The sequence below is a fragment of the Elephas maximus genome, chromosome 1 (assembly GCF_024166365.1).
Source record: "Elephas maximus indicus isolate mEleMax1 chromosome 1, mEleMax1 primary haplotype, whole genome shotgun sequence".
NCBI lineage: Eukaryota > Metazoa > Chordata > Mammalia > Proboscidea > Elephantidae > Elephas > Elephas maximus.
In genome coordinates, this window is record NC_064819.1 from 220,731,302 (window position 1) to 220,754,169 (window position 22,868).

General features: G+C 42.3%; 1 protein-coding gene across 6 annotated transcripts in view; it reads right to left on the bottom strand.

The window, feature by feature from the left end:
* Positions 1–22,868, bottom strand: part of ZC3H12D (zinc finger CCCH-type containing 12D) — a 53,958-nt gene that overhangs the window by 27,497 nt on the left and 3,593 nt on the right. For 5 of the 6 annotated variants that reach the window (XM_049905111.1, XM_049905324.1, XM_049905239.1 and 2 more), the window contains one exon: positions 18,568–18,951. In XM_049905111.1, the coding sequence (XP_049761068.1) occupies positions 18,568–18,884 (317 nt within the window). In that variant the 5' untranslated portion in view covers positions 18,885–18,951. Of the gene's footprint in view, positions 1–18,567; positions 18,952–20,361; positions 21,359–22,868 lie in introns of those variants that run through there. The other variant, XM_049905040.1, reaches the window with a different exon arrangement.

Below are 22,868 nucleotides of genomic sequence, written 5' to 3' on the forward strand. Positions count from 1 at the left end.
AGGTTCTCCCCTAAAGTTTCTAGGAAGGAGCACAGCCTTATGAACTCCAGAACTATAAGAACTGTAAATGGTGTTGTTTTAAGCCACCAGGTTTGTGGTAATTTGTTACAGCAGCAATAGGTTTTGGTCTGTAAGAACGTGCCAAAGATGAGGAAAAAACTGCCCCTGAGAAGCCAGGCCATTGCTCTCCGTGAGCAAAGGCACAGGCTGCCCCAGGCTCCAGGGGACAGATACAATCAGTCATAGGCACTCTAGGCCAACAAAAGATGCATTTCCTGTCAGCTTATGGGGGGGGCGGGGGGAGGAGGGGGACACAATTGGTCTTTTAAGCTCCTCTCCACTCTTCCCCAGTAACAGACAGCATGTGAAGCAGTATCACCTTCAAATATAGAGAACAAAACAATTTGGTGGTTCCTCAAAAAGTTAAACACAGAATTACCATATGACCCAGCAATTCCACTCCTAGGTAGATACCCAAAAGAATTGAAAGCAGAGACTCAGACACTTGTATGCCAGTGTTCACAGCAGCACTATTCACAAGAGACAAAAGGTGGAAACAACCCAAGTGTCCATCAACAGATGAATGAATAAAAAAAAGTGGTATATCCAGACAGTGAATATTATTCAGCCATAAAAAGAAATAAAGTTCTGATGTGTGCTACCACATGAATGAACTTCAAAAACATTATGTTAAGTGAAATACGCCAGACACTAAAGGACAAATATTAAATGATTTCACTTACATGAAATATCTAGAATAGGTAAATTCATAGAGACAGAAAGTAGATTAGTAGGGAGTTATTCTTTAATTGGTACAGAGTTTCTGTTTGGGGTGGTGAAAACTTTTGGAAGTAGACAGTGGTAAAAGTTGCCCTCTACCAACATTGTGAATGGAATTAACGCCACTGAACTGTACACTTAAAAATGGTTAAAATAGCAAATTGTATGTTATATATATATTACCATAATAAAAATTTGAAAGACAGACCAACAAATAGAGAACGGCATTGTCTGCAACACCACAAAGCAGCCTTGATACAGGAGAATTTTCAGAATCAATGTTTCTGAGGTTAAGTGAATTTTCAAGTTAACAGACAAATAACTAGACACCACTGTGAGTTCCAGTTGCCCATTCTTTCTAAAGGGTAAGCCCCATATTTGCATCTGTCTCTCACAGCTGAGCACTTGGTGGCATCCCAGAGTCATGGATCCCACTGGAACTCTTATTGGAGGGTGCAGTAGACGTTATTGTAGGAGAAGGGGGAGAAGACAGAGCCAAATCTCGGACCCCAGCTCTCTCCTAGAACTTGCCTTTAAAAGGAACAAGTTAAGTCTTTGTGCAATTTATCTCTTTTTCCTAACTATTGTCATCCAAATGAATGCAACACTGGAAGTGCTCACTCATCTATGCCAAGAAATTTGGAAGACAGCTAAGCGGCCAAGCAGCTAGAAGAGATCCATATTTGTGCCCATTCCAAAGAAAGGCAATCCAACAGAATGCAGAAATGATCAAAAAATATTAATATCACATGCAAGTAAAATTTCACTGAAGATAATTCAAAAATGGTTGCAGCATTGCATCAACAGGGAACTGCCAGAAATTCAAGCCAGATTCAGAAGAGGATGTGGAATGAAGAATATCATAGCTGATGTCAGATGGATCTTGGCCGAAAGCAGAGAACATAAGAAAGATATTTACCTGTGTTTTATTGACTATGCAAAGGCATTCAACCATGTAGATCATAACAAATTATGAACAACATAGTGAGGAATGTGAATTCCAGAACACTCAGCTGTGCTCATGAGGAACCTGTACATAGACCAAGAGGCAGTCGTTCAAGCACAACAAGGGGATACTGCATGGTTTAAAATCAGGAAAGGTGTGTATCAGGGTTGTATCCTTTCACCATACTTGTTCAATATGTATGCCGCACAAATAATCTGAGAAGAATGTGGCACCAGGATTGGAGGAAGACTCATTAACAACCTGCAATATGCAGATGACACAACTCTGCTTGCTGAAAGTGAAGAGGACTTAAAGCACTTATTGATGAAGATCAAAGACTATAGCCTTCAGTATGGATCGCACCTCAACATAAAGAAAACAAAAATTCTCACATCTGGGCCAATAAGCAACATCACAATAAATGAAGAAAATATTGAAGTTGTCAAGGATTTCATTTTACTTGAATTCACAATCAATGCCCATGGAAGCAGCAGTCAAGAAATCAAACAATGCACATAAATAAAACAAAAGAGTCACATGATCATCTCGATGTAGAAAAGGCATTTGATAAATTCCAAAAACCATTCCTGATAAAAACTCTCAGCAAAATAGGAGTAGAAGGGATATTTCTCATCATAATAAAGGACATTTATACAAAGCCAACATTCAACATTATTCTCAATGGAGAGAGACTGAAAGCATTCCCCTTGACAACAGGAACTACACAAGGATGCCCATTATCATCACTCTTATTCATCACTGTACTAGAAGTCCTAGCCAGAGTAATAGGGCAAGAAAAGGAAATAAAGGGCATACAAATTGGTAAGGAAGGATGAAATTATTCCTGTTTGCAGACGATATGATCCTATACATAGAAAATCCCAAGAATTTCATAAGAACTAATAGAAGGATTCAGCAAAGCAGCAGGATAAAGATCAACATACAAATATCAGTTGGATTCCTATACAACAATAAAGAGAACTTTGAAAAGGAAATCAGGAAAACAATACCATTTACAATAGCCCCCCATAAGATAAAATACTTAGGAATAAATCTAACCAGGGGCATAAAAGGCCTATACAAACAAAACTATAAAACACTACTGTAAGAAACCAAAAGAGATCTGTAAAAATAGAAAAACATACCAGGCTCATGAATAGAAGACACAACATTGTGAAAATATCAATACTACCCAAAGCAATCTACAAATACAATGCAATCCCAATCCAAATTTCAACAACATTCTTTACCGAGATGGAAAAACTAATCACCAACCCTATTTGGAAAGGAAAGAGGCCCTGGATAAGTTAAGCAATATTGAGAAAGAAGGACAAAGTAGGAATCTCACACTTTTTGATCTCAAAACATACTATACAGCCACGGTAGTCAAAATAGCCTGGTACTGGTACAACGACACACATATAGACTAATCCATCTACCTATAATCAGTTGATCTTTGACAAAGGGCCACAGATCACTAAATGGGGACAAGACAGTCTGTTCAATAAATGGTGACAGAAAAACTGGATGTCCATCTGTAAAAAAAACTGAAACAGGACCCATATCTCACACCATACACAAAAATTAACTCAAACTGGATCAAAGACCTAAATATAAAACTATAAAGATCATGGAGGAAAAAATAGGGACACCAGGAGCCCTAACATATGCCATAATAGGGTACAAAATACAACTGAAAATGCACACACAGTACAAAATGAACTAGATAAATGGGACTTCCTAAAAATTAAACACTTATGCTCAACAAAAAGACTTCTCCAAAAGAGTCAAAAGAGAAGCTACACAATGAGAAAAAAAAAATTGGCTACAACAAGGGACTAATCTCTAAAATTTACAGAAAACTTCAGCCCCTCAATAATAAAGACAAACAATCCAAGTAAAAAACGAGCAAAGACACAGTAGTCAAAACAGCCTGGTATTGGTACAACAACAGGCACATAGACCAATGGAACAGAATTGAGAACCCAGATATAAATCCATCCATATATGAGCAGCTGATATTTGACAAAGGCCCAGCGTCAGTTAATTGGGGATAAGATAGTCTTTTTAACAAATGGTGCTGGCATAACTGGATAAAGAGTAACTGGATATCCATTTGCAAAAAAATGAAACAGGACCCATACCTCACACCTTGCACAAAAACTAACTTCAAGTGGATGAAAGACGTAAACATAAAGACTAAAACGATAAAGATCATGGAAGTAAAAATAGGGACAATGTTAGAAGCCCTAATACAAGGCATAAACACAATACAAAACATTACCAAAAATGACGAAGAGAAACCTGATAACTGGGAGCTCCTAAAAATCAAACACCTATGCTCATCTAAAGACTTCACCAAAAGAGTAAAAAGACCACCTACAGACTGGGAAAGAATTTGCAGCTGTGACATCTCCGACCAGCGCCTGATCTCTAAAATCTATATGATTCTATTAAAACTCAACCACAAAAAGACAAACAACCCAATCAAAAAGTGGCCAAAGGATATGAACACGCACTTCACTAAAGAAGATATTCAGGCAGAACAGATACATGAGAAAGTGTTCTCGATCATTAGCCATTAGAGAAATGCAAATTAAAAACTACAATGAGATTCCATCTCACTCCAACAAGGCTGGCATTAATCCAAAAAACACAAAATAATAAATGTTGGAAAGGCTGCAGAGAGATTGGAACTCTTATACACTGCTGATGGGAATGTAAAATGGTACAACCACTTAGGAAATCTATCTGGCGTTTTCTTAAAAAGTTAGAAATAGAACTACCATACAACCCAGAAATCCCACTCCTCGGAATATACCCTAGAGAAATAAGAGCCTTTACATGAACAGATATATGCATATCCATGTTTATTGCAGCTCTGTTTACAATAGCAAAAAGCTGGAAGCAACCAAGGTGTCCACCAACGGATGAATGGTTAAGTAAATTGTGGTATATTCACACAATGGAATACTATGCATCGATAAAGAACAGTGACGAATCTGTGAAACATTTCATAACATGGAGGAACCTGGAAGGCATTATGCTGAGTGAAATTAGTCAGAGGCAAAAGGACAAATATTGTATAAGACCATCATTATAAGATCTTGAGAAATAGTATAAACTGAGAAGAACACATACTTTTGTGGTTACAAGGGGGGTAGGGAGGGAAGGTGGGAGAGGGTTACTTACTGATTAGTTAGTAGATAAGAACTACTTTAGGTGAAGGGAAGGACACTACTCAATACATGGAAGGTCAGCTCAACTGGACTGGACCAAAAGTAAAGAAGTTTCCGGGATAAACTGAATGCTTCAAAGGTCAGCGGAGCAAGGGCGGGGGTTTGGGGACTATGGCTTAAGGGGACTTCTAAGTCAATTGGCAAAATAAATTCTATTATGAAAACATTCTGCATCCCACTTTGAAATGTGGCGTCTGGGGTCTTAAATGCTAAGAAGCGGCCATGTAAGATGCATCAATTGGTCTCAGCCCACCTGGATCAAAGGAGAATGAAGAACACCAAGGTCACACGATAACTATGAGCCCAAGAGACAGAAAGGGCTACATGAACCAGAGATTTACATCATCCTGAGACCAGAAGAACTAGATGGTGCCTGGCCACAACCGATGACTGCCCTGACAGGGAGCACAACAGAGAACCGCTGAGGGAGCAGGAGATCAGTGGGATGCAGACCCCAAATTCTCATTAAAAGACCAGACTTAATGGTCTGACTGAGACTAGGGGAATCCCGGCAGTCATGGTCCCCAAACCTTCTGTTGGCCCAGGACAGGAACCATTCCCGAAGACAACTCATCAGACTTGGAAGGGACTGGACAATGGGTTGGAGAGAGATGCTGACGAAGAGTGAGCTACTTGTATCAGGTGGACACTTGAGACTGTGTTGGCATCTCCTGTCTGGAGGGGAGATAGGAGGATAGAGAGGGTTAGAGACTGGCAAAATTGTCAGGAAAGGAGAGACTGGAAGGAGGGGGCGGGCTGACTCATTAGGCGGAGAGTAAGTGGGAGTATGGAGTAAGGTGTATATAAGCTTATATGTGACAGACTGACTTGATTTGTAAACTTTCACTTAAAGCACAATAAAAATTATTTAAAAAAAAATCACAATGAGATACCACTTCACGCCCACTAGGATGGCTAAGATAAAAAAAAAATACAATAAAAACAGAAAACAACAAATGTTGGTGGGGATGTGGAGAAACTGGAACCCTTACTTATCGCTGGTACCAAACCAAAAGCAAACCCTTTGCCGTCGAGTCGATTCTGAATCATAGCAACCCTGTAGGACAGAGTAGAGCTGCCCCACAGAGTTTCCAAGGAGTGCCTGGTGGATTCAAACTGCCGACCTTTTGGTTAGCAGCCATAGCTCCTAACCACTATCCAACCAGGGTTCCCATGGCTGGTAGGAATGCAAAATGGTATAGCTGTTGTGGAAAACAGTATGGTGGTTCCTCAAAAAACTAAAAATATGGAAAATGATATGGTGCCTCCTTTAAAAACTAGAACTAGAAATACTATATGATCCAGCAATCCCACTCCTTGGAATATATCCTAGAGAAATAAGAGCCATTACATGAATAGACATACACATACTCATGTTCACTGCAGCATTATTCACAATAGCAAAAAGATGAAACAACCTAAGTGCCCAACAACAGATGTAGGGATAAACAAACTGTGGTATGTACACACAATGGAATACAACATAATGATAACAACGATGAATCCACAAAACATTTCACAACATGGATGAATCTGGAGGGCATTAAGTTGAGTGAAGTAAGTCAATTACAAAAGGATGAATATTGTATGACCTCACTTATATTTTTTTTCACTTATATAAAATAAGACAAATGTATAGAGAACAAAGTTGATTAGTGGTTACCATGGATAGGAGGGAAGGGGAAAGAGAGAGTTAACAGTGATGGAAATACCACATTGATTAAGTGTAGGGCTGTGCAGCTGATTATTGTAGTCAATGTCAATAAGTTGTAGACCTATAAAAAGTTGAATTAGTAAAAGTCATGTGATAGATACATTTACAACAACAACCAAAAAAGGAAGAGTAGATGCTGAGGTTGATCATGTACATCCAAACACCTCCTGGGATTTGGTTCCTTGGTTTGGAGGTTTAGGGTCATGGTCGCATGGGACATCCCAGTTAATGGGCCTAGTGACAAGCCTAGTGCCTCTGTTCTACCTCCTAGTTTGATGTGTAGTTCCTGTAGTCTTAAAAGCTTGCAAATGGCCATCCAATGCACAACAATTGGTCTCTATTCACCTGCAACAACAGAGGAAGAAGGACAGTCAGGAATAGGAGGATACGGAATATGTGGCTAATTGCCTCCATGAACAACTGCCTCCTTTGCTATGAGACCAGAAGAACTGGATGGTGCCCAGCTACCGTTATTGAAAATTTTGATCAAAGATTCCATAGAAAAATCCTGACCAAATGGGGGAAAATGCAAAGCAGAATTTCAAATTCTCATGGACTCCAGACTTCCTGGAGCCACGAAAGTTGTCTGAACCCTTGAAACTATTGCCCTGAGATAATCTTTAAACCTTAAACCAAAAATATCCCCTGAAGTCTTCTTAAAACCGAACAATAGTTTAGCTTCACCAGTAAAAAAATGTCTGCCTTGAGCATTATGCTTATTTAAGAACTATCTAATCAAACTGACAACAGCAACCTGAAAGATTAGATAGGAGCCTTGTGAATTTGTGTCAATGGCGGAGGAACGAATAAGAAAAGGTGGGTGAGAATTCAGGGAATGTAATCAATGTCACTAAGTGGTACATGTAGAAACTGTTGAATTGGTATATGTTTTGCTGTGTACATTCTCAACAACAACAAAATAAATAAAATTATATTAAAAAAATGAGCAAAGAATATGAACAGACACTTCATCAAAGAAGACATTCAGGTAGCTAACAAACATAAGAAGAAATAATCATTAGCTATTAGAGATGCAAATCAAAACTACAATAAGATATCATCTCACCCCAACATTATTCACATTAATCAAAAAAACAGAAAATAACAAATGTTGGTGAGGTCGCAAGGAGATTGGAACTCTTATACACTTTTGGCGGGAATGTAAAATGGTACAACCACTTTGGAAAGCAGTATCGTGCTTCCTCAAAAAGCTAGAGATAGAAATACCATATGATCCAGCAATCCCACTCCAAGGTATATACCCTAAAGAAATAAGAGCCATGACCAAATAGACATACACACCCCCAAGTTCACTGTAGCATTATTCACAATAGAAAAAACCTGAAAACAACCTAAGTGCCCATCAACAGATGAATGGATTAACAAACTACGGCATATACACATGATGGAATAATATGCAATGATAAAGAATAATTACAAATCCGTGAAACATCTCACAACATGGATGAATTTGGAGGGCATTAAAACCTAGCTATATTATCCTGAGTGAAATAAATTAATCACAAAAGGACAAATATTGCATAAGACCACTACTATAAAGTAACAACAAAAAGTTTACACACAGGAAGAAAAGAAAAAAACATTCCTTGATGGTTACCAGGGATGGAAGGGAGAGGCAGAGAAAATTACCCATTAGAAGACATGAGTTAATACTGGTGAAGGGAAAGGCAATACATTATATGGGGGAAGTCAGTACAACATAACCAAGGCAAGAGAAGACACTGCAAGGAACATAAGAATAAAGGGCAACTATTCCACCACATGGTAACTACCATAGCTTAGACAATCCTGCAGCAATAGTATTAACAAACAGTAATTTATAAATGGACAAATAGGCACATAGATAAGCCAAGAGATGTGGAAGATGTAAGGGAATACACCCATCAGCAAATACAGGTTTGGTGGTGAATATTTCTACATACATGACTATAGGTGTGGCTCATTTAAAGCACACAAGGTGCATAGTCAGGGAAGCCTCTTAGACACAGTCAGACACCTCTAAGGATGAAGTTCCTAGGCTAGAAGACAAAGGACCATAAACTCAGGGGACATCTACATCAATTGGCACAACATAGTACATAAAACAACGTTCTGCATCCTACTTTGGTGAGTAGCATCTGGGGTCTTAAAAGCTTGCAAGCAGCCATCTACAATACAACTATTGGTCTCTTCCCATTCACAGTGAGGAGAGTAAAAGAGACCAAAAATTCAAAGGAGCAATTAGTCCAAAAAACTAATGGACCAGATGAACCACAGCTTATACAACCTCAGGACCAGAAGAACAAGATGGTGTGGGGCTACCACTACCAACTGCTCACACTGGGATCACAACAGAGGGTCCTGGACAGAACAGGAGAAAACTGTAGAACAAAAAATCAAATTCACAAAAAAGATCAGGTTTGCTGGTCTGACAGAGACTGAGGAATGCCCGAGACTATGGTCCTAAGACACCCCTCTGACCTGGAAAGGAAGCCATTCCTGGAGACCACCTCCCAGCCAAAAAGTAGACAAGCATATAAGATAAATAATAACACCCAAGAAGAACATACTCCTTAGAACAATCAACTATATGAGATCAAAAAGGCATTATCTTTTACCCAAAAGCAAAGATGAGAAGGCAGGAAGGGGTAGATAATCAGGACAAAAGAAAATGAGGAAACCAGGGCGGAAATTGGGAAAGTACTGATACATTGTGAGGAATGAAACCAAGGTCATGAAACACTTTATATACAAACTATTGAATGGGAAACTAATTTTCTCTGTAAACTTTCAGCTCAGGCACAACAACAACAAAAAAGGGGCAGTAATAATGAAAACTTAAAAAAAATGAGGTATTCAACTTTCGTCAGACTCAGAGACTTGTACCCCAATGTTCCTTGCAGCACTATTCACAATAGCCAAAAGGTGGAAACGGCCAAAATCCCCCTGAACAGATGAATGAATAAACAAAATGTGGTACATAGATGCAATGCAATGGAAAACTACTCAGCCAGTAGAAGAAACGAAGTCTTGATACATTCTACAATATGGATGGAGCTTGAAGACATTACGCTAAGTGAATTAAAACAATCACAAAAGGACAAATACTGTATGACCTCACTTACATAAAAAGACAAGAAAAGCCAAATGCATAGAGATTAAAGTTTACTAGTGGTTACCAGGGGCAGCAGGGAGGGGAAAAGGGGAGTGTTAACAGTGATTAGAAAATCTCAATGATTAAAGATAGGGTTGTACAGCTGTAAAAATTTGAATTGGCAAAGGTTGTGTGACAGATATATTTACAACAGTGACCAAAAAAGAGTAGCTGCTGAGACTGGTTATGCGCAACCAAAGACCTTGTGGGATTTGATTTCTTCGTTTGGAGGTTAGGGCCATGATTTCATGGGGCATCCCAGTTAATTGGCCTAAGAACATGTTTAGTGCTTCTGTTCTACCTTTCAGTTTGTTGCATAGTGCCTGGGGTCTTAAAAGCTTGCAAGTGACAGTTGGTCTCTATTCACTTGGAGCAACAGAAGAAGAAGGAGAGTCAGGAAGAGGAGGGAGATATGGAATGTGTAGCTAATTGCCCCCATGAACAATTGCCTCCTTTGCCATGAGACCAGAAGAACTGGATGGTGCTCGGCTACCACTGATAACATTTTAATCAAAGATTCTATAGAAGAGTCCTGATTAAAAAGGGGGAAATGCAGACCAGAATTTCAAATTCTCATGGACTTCAGACCTTCTGAAGCCATGGGGGGTTACATGGACCCCTGAAATTATTGCCTGGAGATAACCTTTGAAACTTAAACCAAAAATTTCCCCTGAAGGTATCTTAAAACCAAACAATAGTTTAGCTAAACTAGTAAAAAAAAAAAAAAAAAAAGTCTGCCTTGAGCATTATGCTCTTTTAAGAACTATCTGCATGGGATCAAAGTGACAACAGCAACTTGAAAGATTAGACAGGAACCCTAGGGGCAATGAGTTTTTGTTAATGCAGAAGGAACAACGCAGAAAAGGAAGGTAAGAATAGTTGCACAACTCAAAGAACATAATCAGTGTAACTGAATTGTACAGATAGAAACAGTCGAGTAGATATATGTTCTGCTGTGCATATTCACAACAACAACAAAATATTTTTTTTTAAACTACCAAAAAAAATCAAACAACATATCGCATTGGACAAATTTGCTGCAAAAGGCCTCTTTAAAGTGTTAAAAACCAAAAACGTCTCTTTAAGGGCTAAGGCGTGCCTGTCCCAAGCCATAGTAGTACTTTCAGTCGCCCCATACTTATGCAAAAGCTGGACAATGAATAAGACCGAAAAAGAATCGAAGCATTTGAATTATGGTGTTGGTGAAGAATGTTGAATATACCAGAGACTGCCAGAAAAAAGAACAAACCTGTCTTGGATTAAGTACAGCCAGAATGCTCATTAGAAGCAAGGATAGCGAGACTTCGTCTCACAACTTTGGACATGTTATCAGGAGGGACCAGTCCCTGAAGAAGGACATCATGCTTGGTACAGAAGAGGATCAGCAAAAAAGAGGAAGACCCTCCACGAAATGGATTTACGCGGTGGCTGCCACAATGGGCTCAAACATAGCAACAATTGTGGGGGTGACACAGGACTGGGCAGTGTTTCGTTCTGACTCGACAGCACCTAACAATAACAACAACATTGTGATCCAGGGGATGGGGGGGATGTTGGTGTGTATTATAGACATAAAAGTGTATATAGCTTGATTGTTACTGTAACGCTGAAAGTCATGCCACCATTATTTCAATGACCAGCAGGGTTACCCGTGAAGCACAGGTTTCAGCGGAGCTTCTAGACTAAGACAGATTAGAAAGAAAGGCCTGGCAATCTACTTCCGAAAATGAGCCAGTGAAAAGCCTCTGGATCACAGCAGAATATTGTTGTGATGTAGTCTGGCAGATGAGCCCCGCTATGTTGTAAGCCACTCAAAATACACAACGGCCACAGCAACGGACTTGAGCATATCCATGATCACGAAGATGGCCCAAAGCCAGGCAATGTTCCGTTCTGTCGTGCATGGGGTCCCCGCTAACAACAACGTACGTCCATGTACACACATAACCAGAGCATACAGAGAAACACATACTCTGGTTAACTGAGGTATTTTTAGGCAGCAAGTGTGTGAAAGCATTTATGTTTTGACACATTCTTCATAATAAATCTGAGAGAGGGTTTCTACTTGTAACTCCCACAGACTGAGAATGAAGGGATTACAGTGATTACAGGTGAGGTGGGGCTTACTGGATTTACTCAGGATACACCACGGTCATATGCAAATAGAGGGTGTGGTTTAAGTTTGAATTCCAAGCAGCAAGAGAGACTTCCGTCAAAAGAAAACTCTCCGCTGTATCTCTACCATAACAATTCCTAAACAACTCTGGTCCTAAAGAGAGAATGCCGAAGGAGAACACTCAAATCAGAGAGAAAGGATTGCAATAATTAGAATTTGCAGAGCATTTTAGAGACAAGCGAAGCCTTCAATAGTCCCCAAACATGGGCTCTGGGCAAATACTAGAACCAAAAAACTACTATCCCAGAACAGACCACAAGGGACAGGAGCAATGTGGGACATACAGTCCCCAGCTGTCGTGGTAGTGGGTTAAAACCCAAAACACCCAAGCCTGTTGCTGTTGAGCCAGTTCCAAGTCATGGCAACCCTGCGTGTGACAGAGTAGAACTGCTCCATAGGGTTTTCTTGGCTATAATCTTTACAGAAGCAGATCGCCACACCTTTCTTTCGCAGTGCCTTTGGGTGGGTTTGAACTCCCAACCTTCACATTTGCAGTTGAGTGCAAACTGTTTGTGCCACCCAGGGACCTGGCAGAGGGTTACCCAACTTCTTAGCCAGCAGCATTTGGAGGCGGGACAGAGGCTGTGGCATGTTCTTGAAAACACGTGCTGGAGCAGAGCATCGGGCTCTCACTGTAGGGTGTGAGCACAGTCGTTTTCAACAAAACCTTCTTATTTCCATTCTTTGTAAAATTCCAAATTCTGAACCCCTACAGGCATCATTACAGGTTAAACTCCTTGGGGACTGTGAAATTTTGTATGCCAGTGGATTTCTCTGGGGAGAAGACCATGGCTGCATTAGTTTCCTATGGCCGCTATAAAAATTACCACAAACTTGGTGGCTTAAGACAACAGGAATTTATTTTCTCACAGTTCTGGGGGCGAGAAGTCCGAAATCAGTCCTAGGGGCTGAAATCAAGGTGTCAGCAGGAACTTGCTCCCTCAGGAGTCTCTACAACAGAACCTGGTCTTGGCCTCTCCCACCTGTCAGCATTCGTTCGCTGCATCACTCCACTGTCTGCCTCTGTGGTCACATCACCCTCTCCTCTGTGTGTCTAATCTCCCTCTGTCTCTCTCTTAAGGACAATTATGATGTCACATAAGGCCCACCCAGATAATCCAGGATAATCTCCTCATCTCAAAATTCTTAAACTACTTGCATCTGCAAAAACTTTACCATATAAAGTAACGTTCACAGATTCCAGGGAATAGGACCTGATATCTTTGGAGACCACCATTCAGACCTATGACCCCAAAAAGGTTAAGAAGAAATGTTCCACGTTGACACCTGGATTGAGCAGATCCTACCTGGCCCTAGAGCCAGGCCTACCTGACCCAGAGAGAACAATGATTTGCTGGTTTGTACACATGCACGCACACCAGTAGAATTTTGTCGTAAATAAGATTCATTTTCACCCTGGTGTGTCACAGAAAGGAGTCCTGGTGGTTCAGCGATGAAGTGCTTGGCTGCTAACCAAAAGGTCGGTGGTTCAAATACACCAGCCACTCAGGGGTAGAAAGATATGGCAGTCTGCTTCCACTAAGATCGTTGTTGTTGCTAGGTGCCGTCGAGTCGGTTCCGACTCATAGCGACCCTCTGCACAACAGAACGAAACACTGCCCGGTCCTGCGCCATCCTTACAAACGTTGTTATGCTTGAGCTCATCGTTGCAGCCACTGTGTCAGTCCACCTCGTTGAGGGTCTTCCTCTTTTCCGCTGACCCTGTACTCTGCCAGGCATGATGTCCTTCTCCAGGGACTCATCCCTCCTAACAACATGTCCAAAGTATGTAAGACGCAGTCTCGCCATCCTTGCCTTTAAGGAGCATTCTGGCCGCTCTCCTTCCAAGACAGATTTGTTGGTTCTTTTGGCAGTCCATGGTATATTCAATATTCTTCGCCAACACCACTATTCAAAGGCGTCAACTCTTCTTAGGTCTTCCTTATTCATTGTCCAGCTTTCACATGCATATGATGTGATTGAAAATACCATGGCTTGGGTCAGGTGCACCTTAGTCTTCAGGGTGACACCTTTGCTCTTCAACACTTTGAAGAGGTCCTTTGCAGCTGATTTGCTCAATGCAATGCGTCTTTTGATTTCTTGACTACTGCTTCCATGGCTGTTGATTGTGGATCCAAGTAAAATGAAATCTTTGACTTCAATCTTTTCTCCATCTATCATGATATTGCTCATTGGTCTAGTTGTGAGGATTTTTGTATTCTTTATGTTGAGGTGAAATCCATACTGAAGGCTGTGGTCTTTGATCTTCATTAGTGAGTGCTTCAAGTCCTCTTCACTTTCAGCAAGCAAGGTTGTGTCATCTGCATAACACAGGTTGTTAATGAGTCTTCCTCCAATCCTGATGCCCAGTTCTTCTTCATATAGTCCAGCTTCTCATATTATTTGTTCAGCATACTGATTAAATAGGTATGGAGAAAGAATACAACCCTGACGCACACCTTTCCTGACTTTAAACCAATCAGTATCCCCTTGTTCTGTCCGAACAACTGCCTCTTGATCTATGTAAAGGTTCCTCATGAGCACAATTAAATGTTCTGAATTCCCATTCTTTGCAGTGTTATCCATAGTTTGTTATGATCTACACAGTCAAATACCTTTGCATAGTCAATAAAACACAGGTAAACATCCTTCTGGTATTCTCTGCTTTCAGCCAGGATCCATCTGACATTAGCAATGATATCCCTGGTTCCACATCCTCTTCTGAAACCGGCCTGAATTTCTGGCAGTTCCCTGTGGATACACTGCTGCAGCCATTTTTGAATGATCTTCAGCAAAATTTTGCTTGAGTGTGATATTAATGATATTGTTCTATAATTTCCACATTCAGTTGGATCACCTTTCTTGGGAATAGGCATAAATATGGATCTCTTCCAGTCAGTTGGCCAGGAAGCTGTCCTCCATATTTCTTGGCATAGAGGAGTGAGCACCTCCAGCATTGCATCTGTTTGTTGAAACATCTCAGTTGATATTCCATCAATTCCTGGAGCCTTGTTTTTCACTGATGCCTTCAGAGCAGCTTGGACTTCTTCCTTCAGTACCATCGGTTCCTGATCATATGCCAGCTCTTGAAATGGTTGAACATCGACTAATTCTTTTTGGTATAATGACTCTGTGTATTCCTTCCATCTTCTTTTGATGCTTCCTGTGTCATTTAATATTTTCCCCATGGAATCCTTCACTGTTGCAACTCGAGGCTTGAATTTTTTCTTCAGTTCTTTCAGCTTGAGAAACGCCGAGCATGTTCTTCCCTTTTGGTTTTCCATCTCCAGCTCTTTGCGTGTCATTATAATACTTTACTTTGTCTTCTCGAGAGGCCCTTTGAAATCTTCTGTTCAGTTCTTTTACTTCATCAATTCTTCCTTTTGCTTTAGCTGCTCAATGCTCAAGAGCAAGTTTCAGAGTCTCCTCTGACATCTATCTTGGTCTTTTCTTTCTTTTCTGTCTTTTCAGTGACCTCTTGCTTTCTTCATGGATGATGTCCTTGATGTCATTCCACAACTCATCTGGTCTTCAGTCACTAGTGTTCAATGCATCAGATCTATTCTTGAGATGGTCTCTGAATTCAGGTGGGATATACTGAAGGTCATATTTTCGTTCTCGTGGACTTGCTCTGATTTTCTTCAGTTTCAGCTTGAACTTGCATATGAGCAATTGATGGTCTGTTCCACAGTCAGCCCCTGGCCTTGTTCTGACTGATGATATTGAGTTTTTCCATTGTCTCTTTCCACAGATGTAGTCAATTTGATTTCTGTGTGTTCCATCTGGAGAGGTCCATGTGTATAGTTGCCATTTATGTTGGTGAAAGAAGGTATTTGCAATGAAGAAGTCATTGGTCTTGCAAAATTCTATCATTCGGTCTCCGGCATTGCTTCTATCACCAAGGCAATATTTCCCAAATACCGATCCTTTTTCTTTGTTTCCAACTTTCACATTCCAATCGCCAGTAATTATCAATGCATTCATAAAGATTACAGCCTTGGAAATCCTATGGGGCAGTTCTACTCTGTCCTTTAGGTTTGCTATGAGTCGGAATTGAGTAAACAGCAATGTTTCTTGTTTGTTTGTTTGTGTCGAATATTAGACTATAAATATCCTTTTCTCACATCAGAAAGCTCAGAACAAAGAACTCACTTGAGGCAGCCTGAGGGTTCCATTCCCTCCTCCTAATAGCCTCTTGGAAACCCTGGTGGCATAGTGGCTAAGAGCTATGGAATTGACTGGATGGCAACGGGTAGATAGCCCATTACCACTCAGTCGATTCCAACTCATAGTGACCCCATAGGACAGAGTAGAACTGCCCCATAGGGTTTCCAAGGAGTGGCTGGTGGATTTGAACTGCTGACCTTTCAGTTAGCAGCCGAGCTCTTAACTACTTCGCCACCAGGGTTCCCCTAGTAGTCTCTGCTGGAGTCCTTTTACTGCACCGTCATTCTGCTGTTTGACTTGGAATCACAGAACTCATATAATCTTAGAGTTGGAAAGGTCTTCAATTTAAGTTACTTCATCTTAAATCCAAATTTTTTTTTTTTTTGAAATCCAAAGCCTCCTTTTATTGGTGCCCAGGAAAAGAAGTGCCTTGCCCAAATCATCCAGAAGCCAGGTCGCTTCTCACGAACCCTCTCAGACCTTCTCTTCCGGATTGCCGGAATCTAATGGATTCTTACAGTCCATTTAACCGCAGAGGGATGCTAAACTGAGCAGGACTTCGTAGGCTCACCTACATAGGAGCACGTGGAGAATGTTAAAGAGGCCCTGTGGACCAGTGAACAATCGAATGAGCACTCTTAGCGGGCACCGGGGCAGGGTAGGCAGGGGCAGCCCCTGAGGAGGGGTCGTTCCACACTTCCACCATGCCAAGCTAAACTCGAAGCAGGCCCAAATCCCCGCAAAACCACGGGCCAGGCCCTTTCAGCTCTTCAGATAACACCATTTTTCTGGATCCCCACTGTGCCTCTGCTTTTGAAAATGGAAGCACATATATTTATAGCTGGGAGTGGAGAATTTCCTATGGCTATGCCCTTTGCCCGCTGTAACTAAGCCAAATGGCAGAATATTTCACTTGTTCAGGCAGAGACTTCTCCTCACCCAACAGGGATTATGGTAAGGCAGAGATTCTGACACTTCAAAGCACGACTAACTTGCCAAGCTGGGTAAGATAACAATGGAGTCTCTCCTCCATTCAGTGAAGAGAGACGTCGATGCTTTCCTCACCAAATCACACACACATTCATCGATATGAATGCAACCGTATCTGCAGCTGTTTGTTGTTGTCAGCTGCCATCAAGTTGGGCCTTGACTCATGGCAACCCCACACAAGTGATCCATAGCGTTTTCACTGACTGAATTTTGGAAGTAGATTGCCAGGCCTTTCTTCCTGGTCTGTCTCAGCCTGGAAGCGCCAATGAAACTTGTTCGTCATAGCAACATACAAACCTCTATTGACAGATGAGTGATGACTGTACTTAAGGGGCGTTGGCTGGGAATTGGAACTCAGGTCTCTTGCATGGAATGTGAGAATTCCATCACGGAACCACCAATGCCCTCATATCTGCAGCTACCAAACCAAAACTGACTGCCATTGAGTCAATTCTGACTCATATCAACCCTGTAGGACAGAGTAGAACTGCCCCATAGGGTTTCCAAGACCGCAATGTTTACATAAGCAGGCTGCCACATCTTTCTCCCCAGGAGCAGTTGGTGGGTTTGAACTCCCAACCTTTTGGTTAGCAGCTGAGCACTTAACCGCTGTGCCATCTGTTGCCGTCAAGTTGATTCCAACTCATAGCAACCCTACAGGAAAGAGTAGAACTAACTTGCCCCATAGGGTTTCCAAGGAGTGGCTGGTGGATTCAAACTGCCGACCTTTTGGTTAGCAGCTGAGCTCTTAACCACTGTGCCACAGGGCTCCACTGAACCACTAGGGCGCCACAAATATCTGTCTCAAACTGGGGAACACAACCCCCTAGGACCACTCCCCAGCAGAGGGCTGCCAAGGCAGGTCGCGTACATTTCCCGTTTGATTCTCTCAGCCCTCAGGGAAGTAGAAGAGTTATCAATTGGCCTGTTTCACGGAACAGGAAGGAAACTCAGAGATGCTATCGCTCTCCCAGCGTCACACAGCTGGTCAGGGAGGCTCCTGACAAGAGGTCACGGCTGCCCATGCCTGACCTTGGGCTCCTCCCAGTTACACCATTCCCAGGAAAGGGCCGTTACTCAGGGATTAGTAGAATAACAGCTACCATGTGGCGAGCACCCTCTCCGTGGCAGGCACTCTCCTAGACATTTGCTGCAGCCCTGATTTTTACAACTACCTCCAGGGAGGCATTAGCACATCTTCACAGATGGAGAAAGTGAGGCTCAGACAGGCTAAGTGATCTGCTTAAGTCCACACAGTTCTTACGAGGTGGAGTGTGGATTCAAACTCCCATGCATTGGCCCCAAAGCTCTTTGGACCAGACTACAGAGAAGAGGGACTGTTCTGGTGTCCTTGAGAATGGACCCTCCCGCCCCGTTCCCTGCGGGATGAAGGAATGCTACCTCATGGCCACGTTGCTGCCGTCAATCACTATGGGTCTCAAGGCACCCGCCGGGCCTCCGCACTCGTCTTCGGGGTCTGTCCCCAGCCTGCACTGGGCCAAGTCTGGGGGCCCGCAGGAACCCCGAGGGACGAGCAAGGGGGCGGCGGCGCCCCCTGCTGGTCGTCCCTGGGCCGCAGGGCGGCTGCCGGTCTGGATCAGCTCCTGCAGCACGTCGTTGACCAGGGCGCCCTCGCCCAGCTTGCCCAGCGCCCTGACCACGTCCTCCTGGCTGTAGCCTAGCTTCTGGAAGAACTCCATCTTGCTCGAGGGCTCCATGCTGCGCCCGCCGTGCCTCGGGGGTCCTGCCCCCGGCTTCCTGCGCTCCGAGCCCCACAGGCATGAGCTAGAGAGAGAAATCAGCCATCAGGTGTTTTTCTGCAAACTAGCGATCTGCTCACTCCCCCCTTATCTGTCAGGAAATCACAGCAAGGCCTGTTCCCTTGGGGACTTTCAGTTGCTCTGTGTGCTTGGGGAGCCACAGATGCAACCGCGGAGCTTTTACTAGCGCAGGCTCCACGGCTCGCCCGACCCCGTGGAATCACCAGAACCTCAGTGCTCCTACCCAAGCTGGGCTCTGCCACCAGCACAGCCCTCCTGGCGGTTCCTCTGCCCAGGCTGGACCTCTAACCAGAAGGGCCTCAGCTGGGCCTAGTCCTTCCCATCAGTGCCTGCAGGGTGGCAAGGGGGGCTGCAGCCTGACAGACCTTGGGAAAAGGAACCTTCTGGAAAGACTGAGTCTCCCTTTCTGTTCTACTCCAATAGACCTCCATCTTTTCAAAAGCATTTTAAAATACAGACATAATGAAGACATATTTACTGTGAAAAATTCAAATAATGCAGAAGTATAAGGAATTTTAAAAAATGTAATATTTCTTCACATACGCCCCAAAGCCCATTGCCCCCCACCGTTGCTTGTCTGCATCCCTCCAGCCCTGTTTTTATGCATTGATTTGCATTTAATAGATGCACACATTCGCCGTGTGGCTCTGCTGCTCCTGTGTGGTGGAGCGGCTGCGTGTGACAGGGCAGAACCGCCCCATAGGGTTTCCTAGGCTGTAACCTTTACGGGAGCAGATGGCCAGGTCTTTCCGCTGCGGAGCCACTGGCTGGGTTTGAACTGCCAACCTTTTGATTAGCAGTAGAGCACTTAACCGTTGTGCCACCAGGGCTCCTTATATTGCTTTTGGGTGTTGTTTCGTTTTACGTTGTTTCATATTGTGGTAAAAAATATACCTAACAAAACATTTTCCTATTCGACAATTTTTACGCGTGAATTCAGTGACATAACAACACGACATTGATCACCTTGTACAACCATTACCACTAACCTTTTCCAAATTATTCCACCACATTAGCATAAATACAGTGGGTCGTCATTCTTTTTATATAAATGGTGTCATGCTATATGGACTGTTTGGGAACTTGTTTTCTTCACTAAAATTGAATTTTGGAAATCTTTCCATGGCAACATATCTGTGCTGCCTACCGTACCCCCAGCATCTAGAACAGCGATGGATACAGTTGAAATTCTGTGCGTATCTGTTGAATGAATGAACGAATGAATGATGTTCTCCAGTGTTTAATGACATGTCAAATGGCAGAAACTTAGGTTGTTTCCAGTTTTTCACTTTTACAAATAATGCTCAACCAACCATTCTTGCACGTCTATCTTTTGACTCCATCCTCTTCTCATAAAGACAGCTACTTCACCTTCAGTCCCTATTCTCCTGTTTGAACACTTTGCAGCACTTACCTATCTATTCTGGGGTCCCAGTTTGGCTTCTCTTTCACTCTTGGGGCCTCTCCCTGTAGTGCTGGAGCCGGAAAAGTGCTAACAATCATTAGGTCTGACACGTGGAGGGACAGGAGCCTCTGTTTGCAGCCTCCCTCCTTGGTTCCCACCACCCCGCAACACCAAAACTGCCGTCCAAGTCACCAGTGACCTTCTACCTGCCAAAGTCAACAGCATCTTCGCATTCCTCCCCTTATACAACCTCTCTGCAGTTTCTGACACTATGGACCTCTCCCTTATTTGTTATTTTACATTTAAAAATGTTGGGCTGCCTCTTTTTGAAACACAACTGCCTTAAGTCATACAACTTTGGCCTGTTTCTCCTCTCACCTGTCCACCTCTTTCCTTAGCCTCTGCTCACCCCTTCAGCGATGAGGTCCTGCACAGGCCTCCTCTTCTCTCCACCCTCAGGCCTCCACCAGCCTCTCTGTTCTGAGGAGCCCGACAACTGCCCACCTGACTCCAACCTCTTCCTGAGCACCAGGCACACACAGTCATAAATCTGTGAATCTAATGATTCACAGATTCGAATGAAATGCTACAGGAACTCAGAATGGCGGCATTCAACACACATCTGCTAAGTGTCTACTTCTAAAAGTGTGGTCCAGGAACCCTAGGCGAACTCCGAGATGCTTTCAGGGAGTCTTCAAGGTAAAAACCATTTTCATAATACTACTAAGATGTTATTTGCCTTTTTCACTCTCATTCTCTCTCGAGGACACAGTGGACTATTCCAGAGACAACATGTCATGGGATACTGCAACAGTTTAAGTGCAGAAGCAGATAGGAGAATTCCACTGTCTTCTACTAAGCCAGACATTAAAGATTTGCAAAAATGTAAATGTAAATAAAAATTACTAATTTTGTTTTATTTTGGAAAAGTTATTTTCATTAAAAAATATCATTTTTGTTAATGTAGTTAATTTTTTTAATAAGTGATTTTTTTTAATTTTTTAGTTTTAATTTTGAATAAAGTACATATCACTAGATACATATAGCCAACATAAATAAAAGCTCTTTAGGGTCTTAGCAAAAAATTTCTTTTTATATCCAGAACATTTCCAACACGTATTTCTTATAGATGGTTCCATATTGGTAGTCTACAGACTTGTCACCTTTTTCCCAGGTCCTCAGTTCAGAAAGCCCAAAGTCTTTCCCTCCCTCAATATGCCCTCTCTCAAATCCTTCTCTTACTGACCACCTTCCCCACCTTAGTCCAGGCCTTGATCATCCTATATACACCTAATTAGCTGCAACAGCCTCCTAAGGGGTCGCCTTTCTCATTCTCATCCAGTCCATCCCCCATGTGTTTCTAAAAATAAGCCTAACCGTATCACCTCTCTGCTTAGAAATATCCTCTAATCTCTTGTTGACTCTAAGAAGGAAGTCAAATTCCCTGAGTAGGCTGCTCTAGGCCCTCACCATCTACCTCACCATCTACCACTGCCCACCTAGTCTTTTCTCTAGAGCCACACTGAATCTCTCACTGTTTTCTAAATATTCCAGAACATTCTCATTGCTGTGCTTCTGCATAGGCTTTCCTCTCTACCTGGAATGCTGTGTTTTACTTGGCTAACTTCAAGATTCATCTCAAAATCCAACATGGTCATCCTTGACTTCACAGACAGAATGGTGGCTTTGTCTCCTCATCTCCCACAACTCTTCGTGCACACCTTTGTTATGACACGTTGAATAGTCAGTTGTCTATTTCTCATAAGACTCTGAACTGCTCATGACTTCTGAGCTATTTGGCTTGGGTTCACCACCACCTGGCATGGTGCCTAGTATATTTGAGGAGTTTAATATGTTTTTCTTTAGTAAATGTCCAGATCTGAAGTTACCTTCCTTTCTTTCGCTCCTGATCTCATTGAATTGCATCAACCAGAGAGCAAAATAAAAAATTTTGATTGATTTTCATTTTCACAAAGTCATCTTTGGCTCCTCCCTTTCCCTCACTTCTACATCCAATTGGTCATTAATTCTATTTCCATAGCCACCCTCTCCTTTCCATTCACACTACCAACTGTGCTAGTTCATTCATTCATTCATTTAATAAACATTTACTGATCACCTACTAGGCAGTTTCATAAAAACAAAATAATACACAATATAATTTCAATTTGTTCACAATCTATTCAGGAAAATCAAACCAAAAAAAAAAAAAACCCATTGCTGTCAAGTCGATTCTGACTCATAACAACCCTATAGGACAGGGTAAAACTGCCCCATAGAATTTCCAAGGAGTGTCTGGTGGATTCAACTGCCGATCTTTTGGTTAGCAGCTGTGGCTCTCAACCACCAAAATGTAAACAACAAGCCATAAATAATGATGATAAGCGCAGTGCTTTCAATTTCGAAAATAAGCTTTCAAAATACAGGGGAAGGAATGAATTGTCTTCCTCTGAAGAGAAAGGAAAGACCAGAAAAATCCTGATAGAGCTGGGCAATGAATGAAGAAGCCAGTTTAT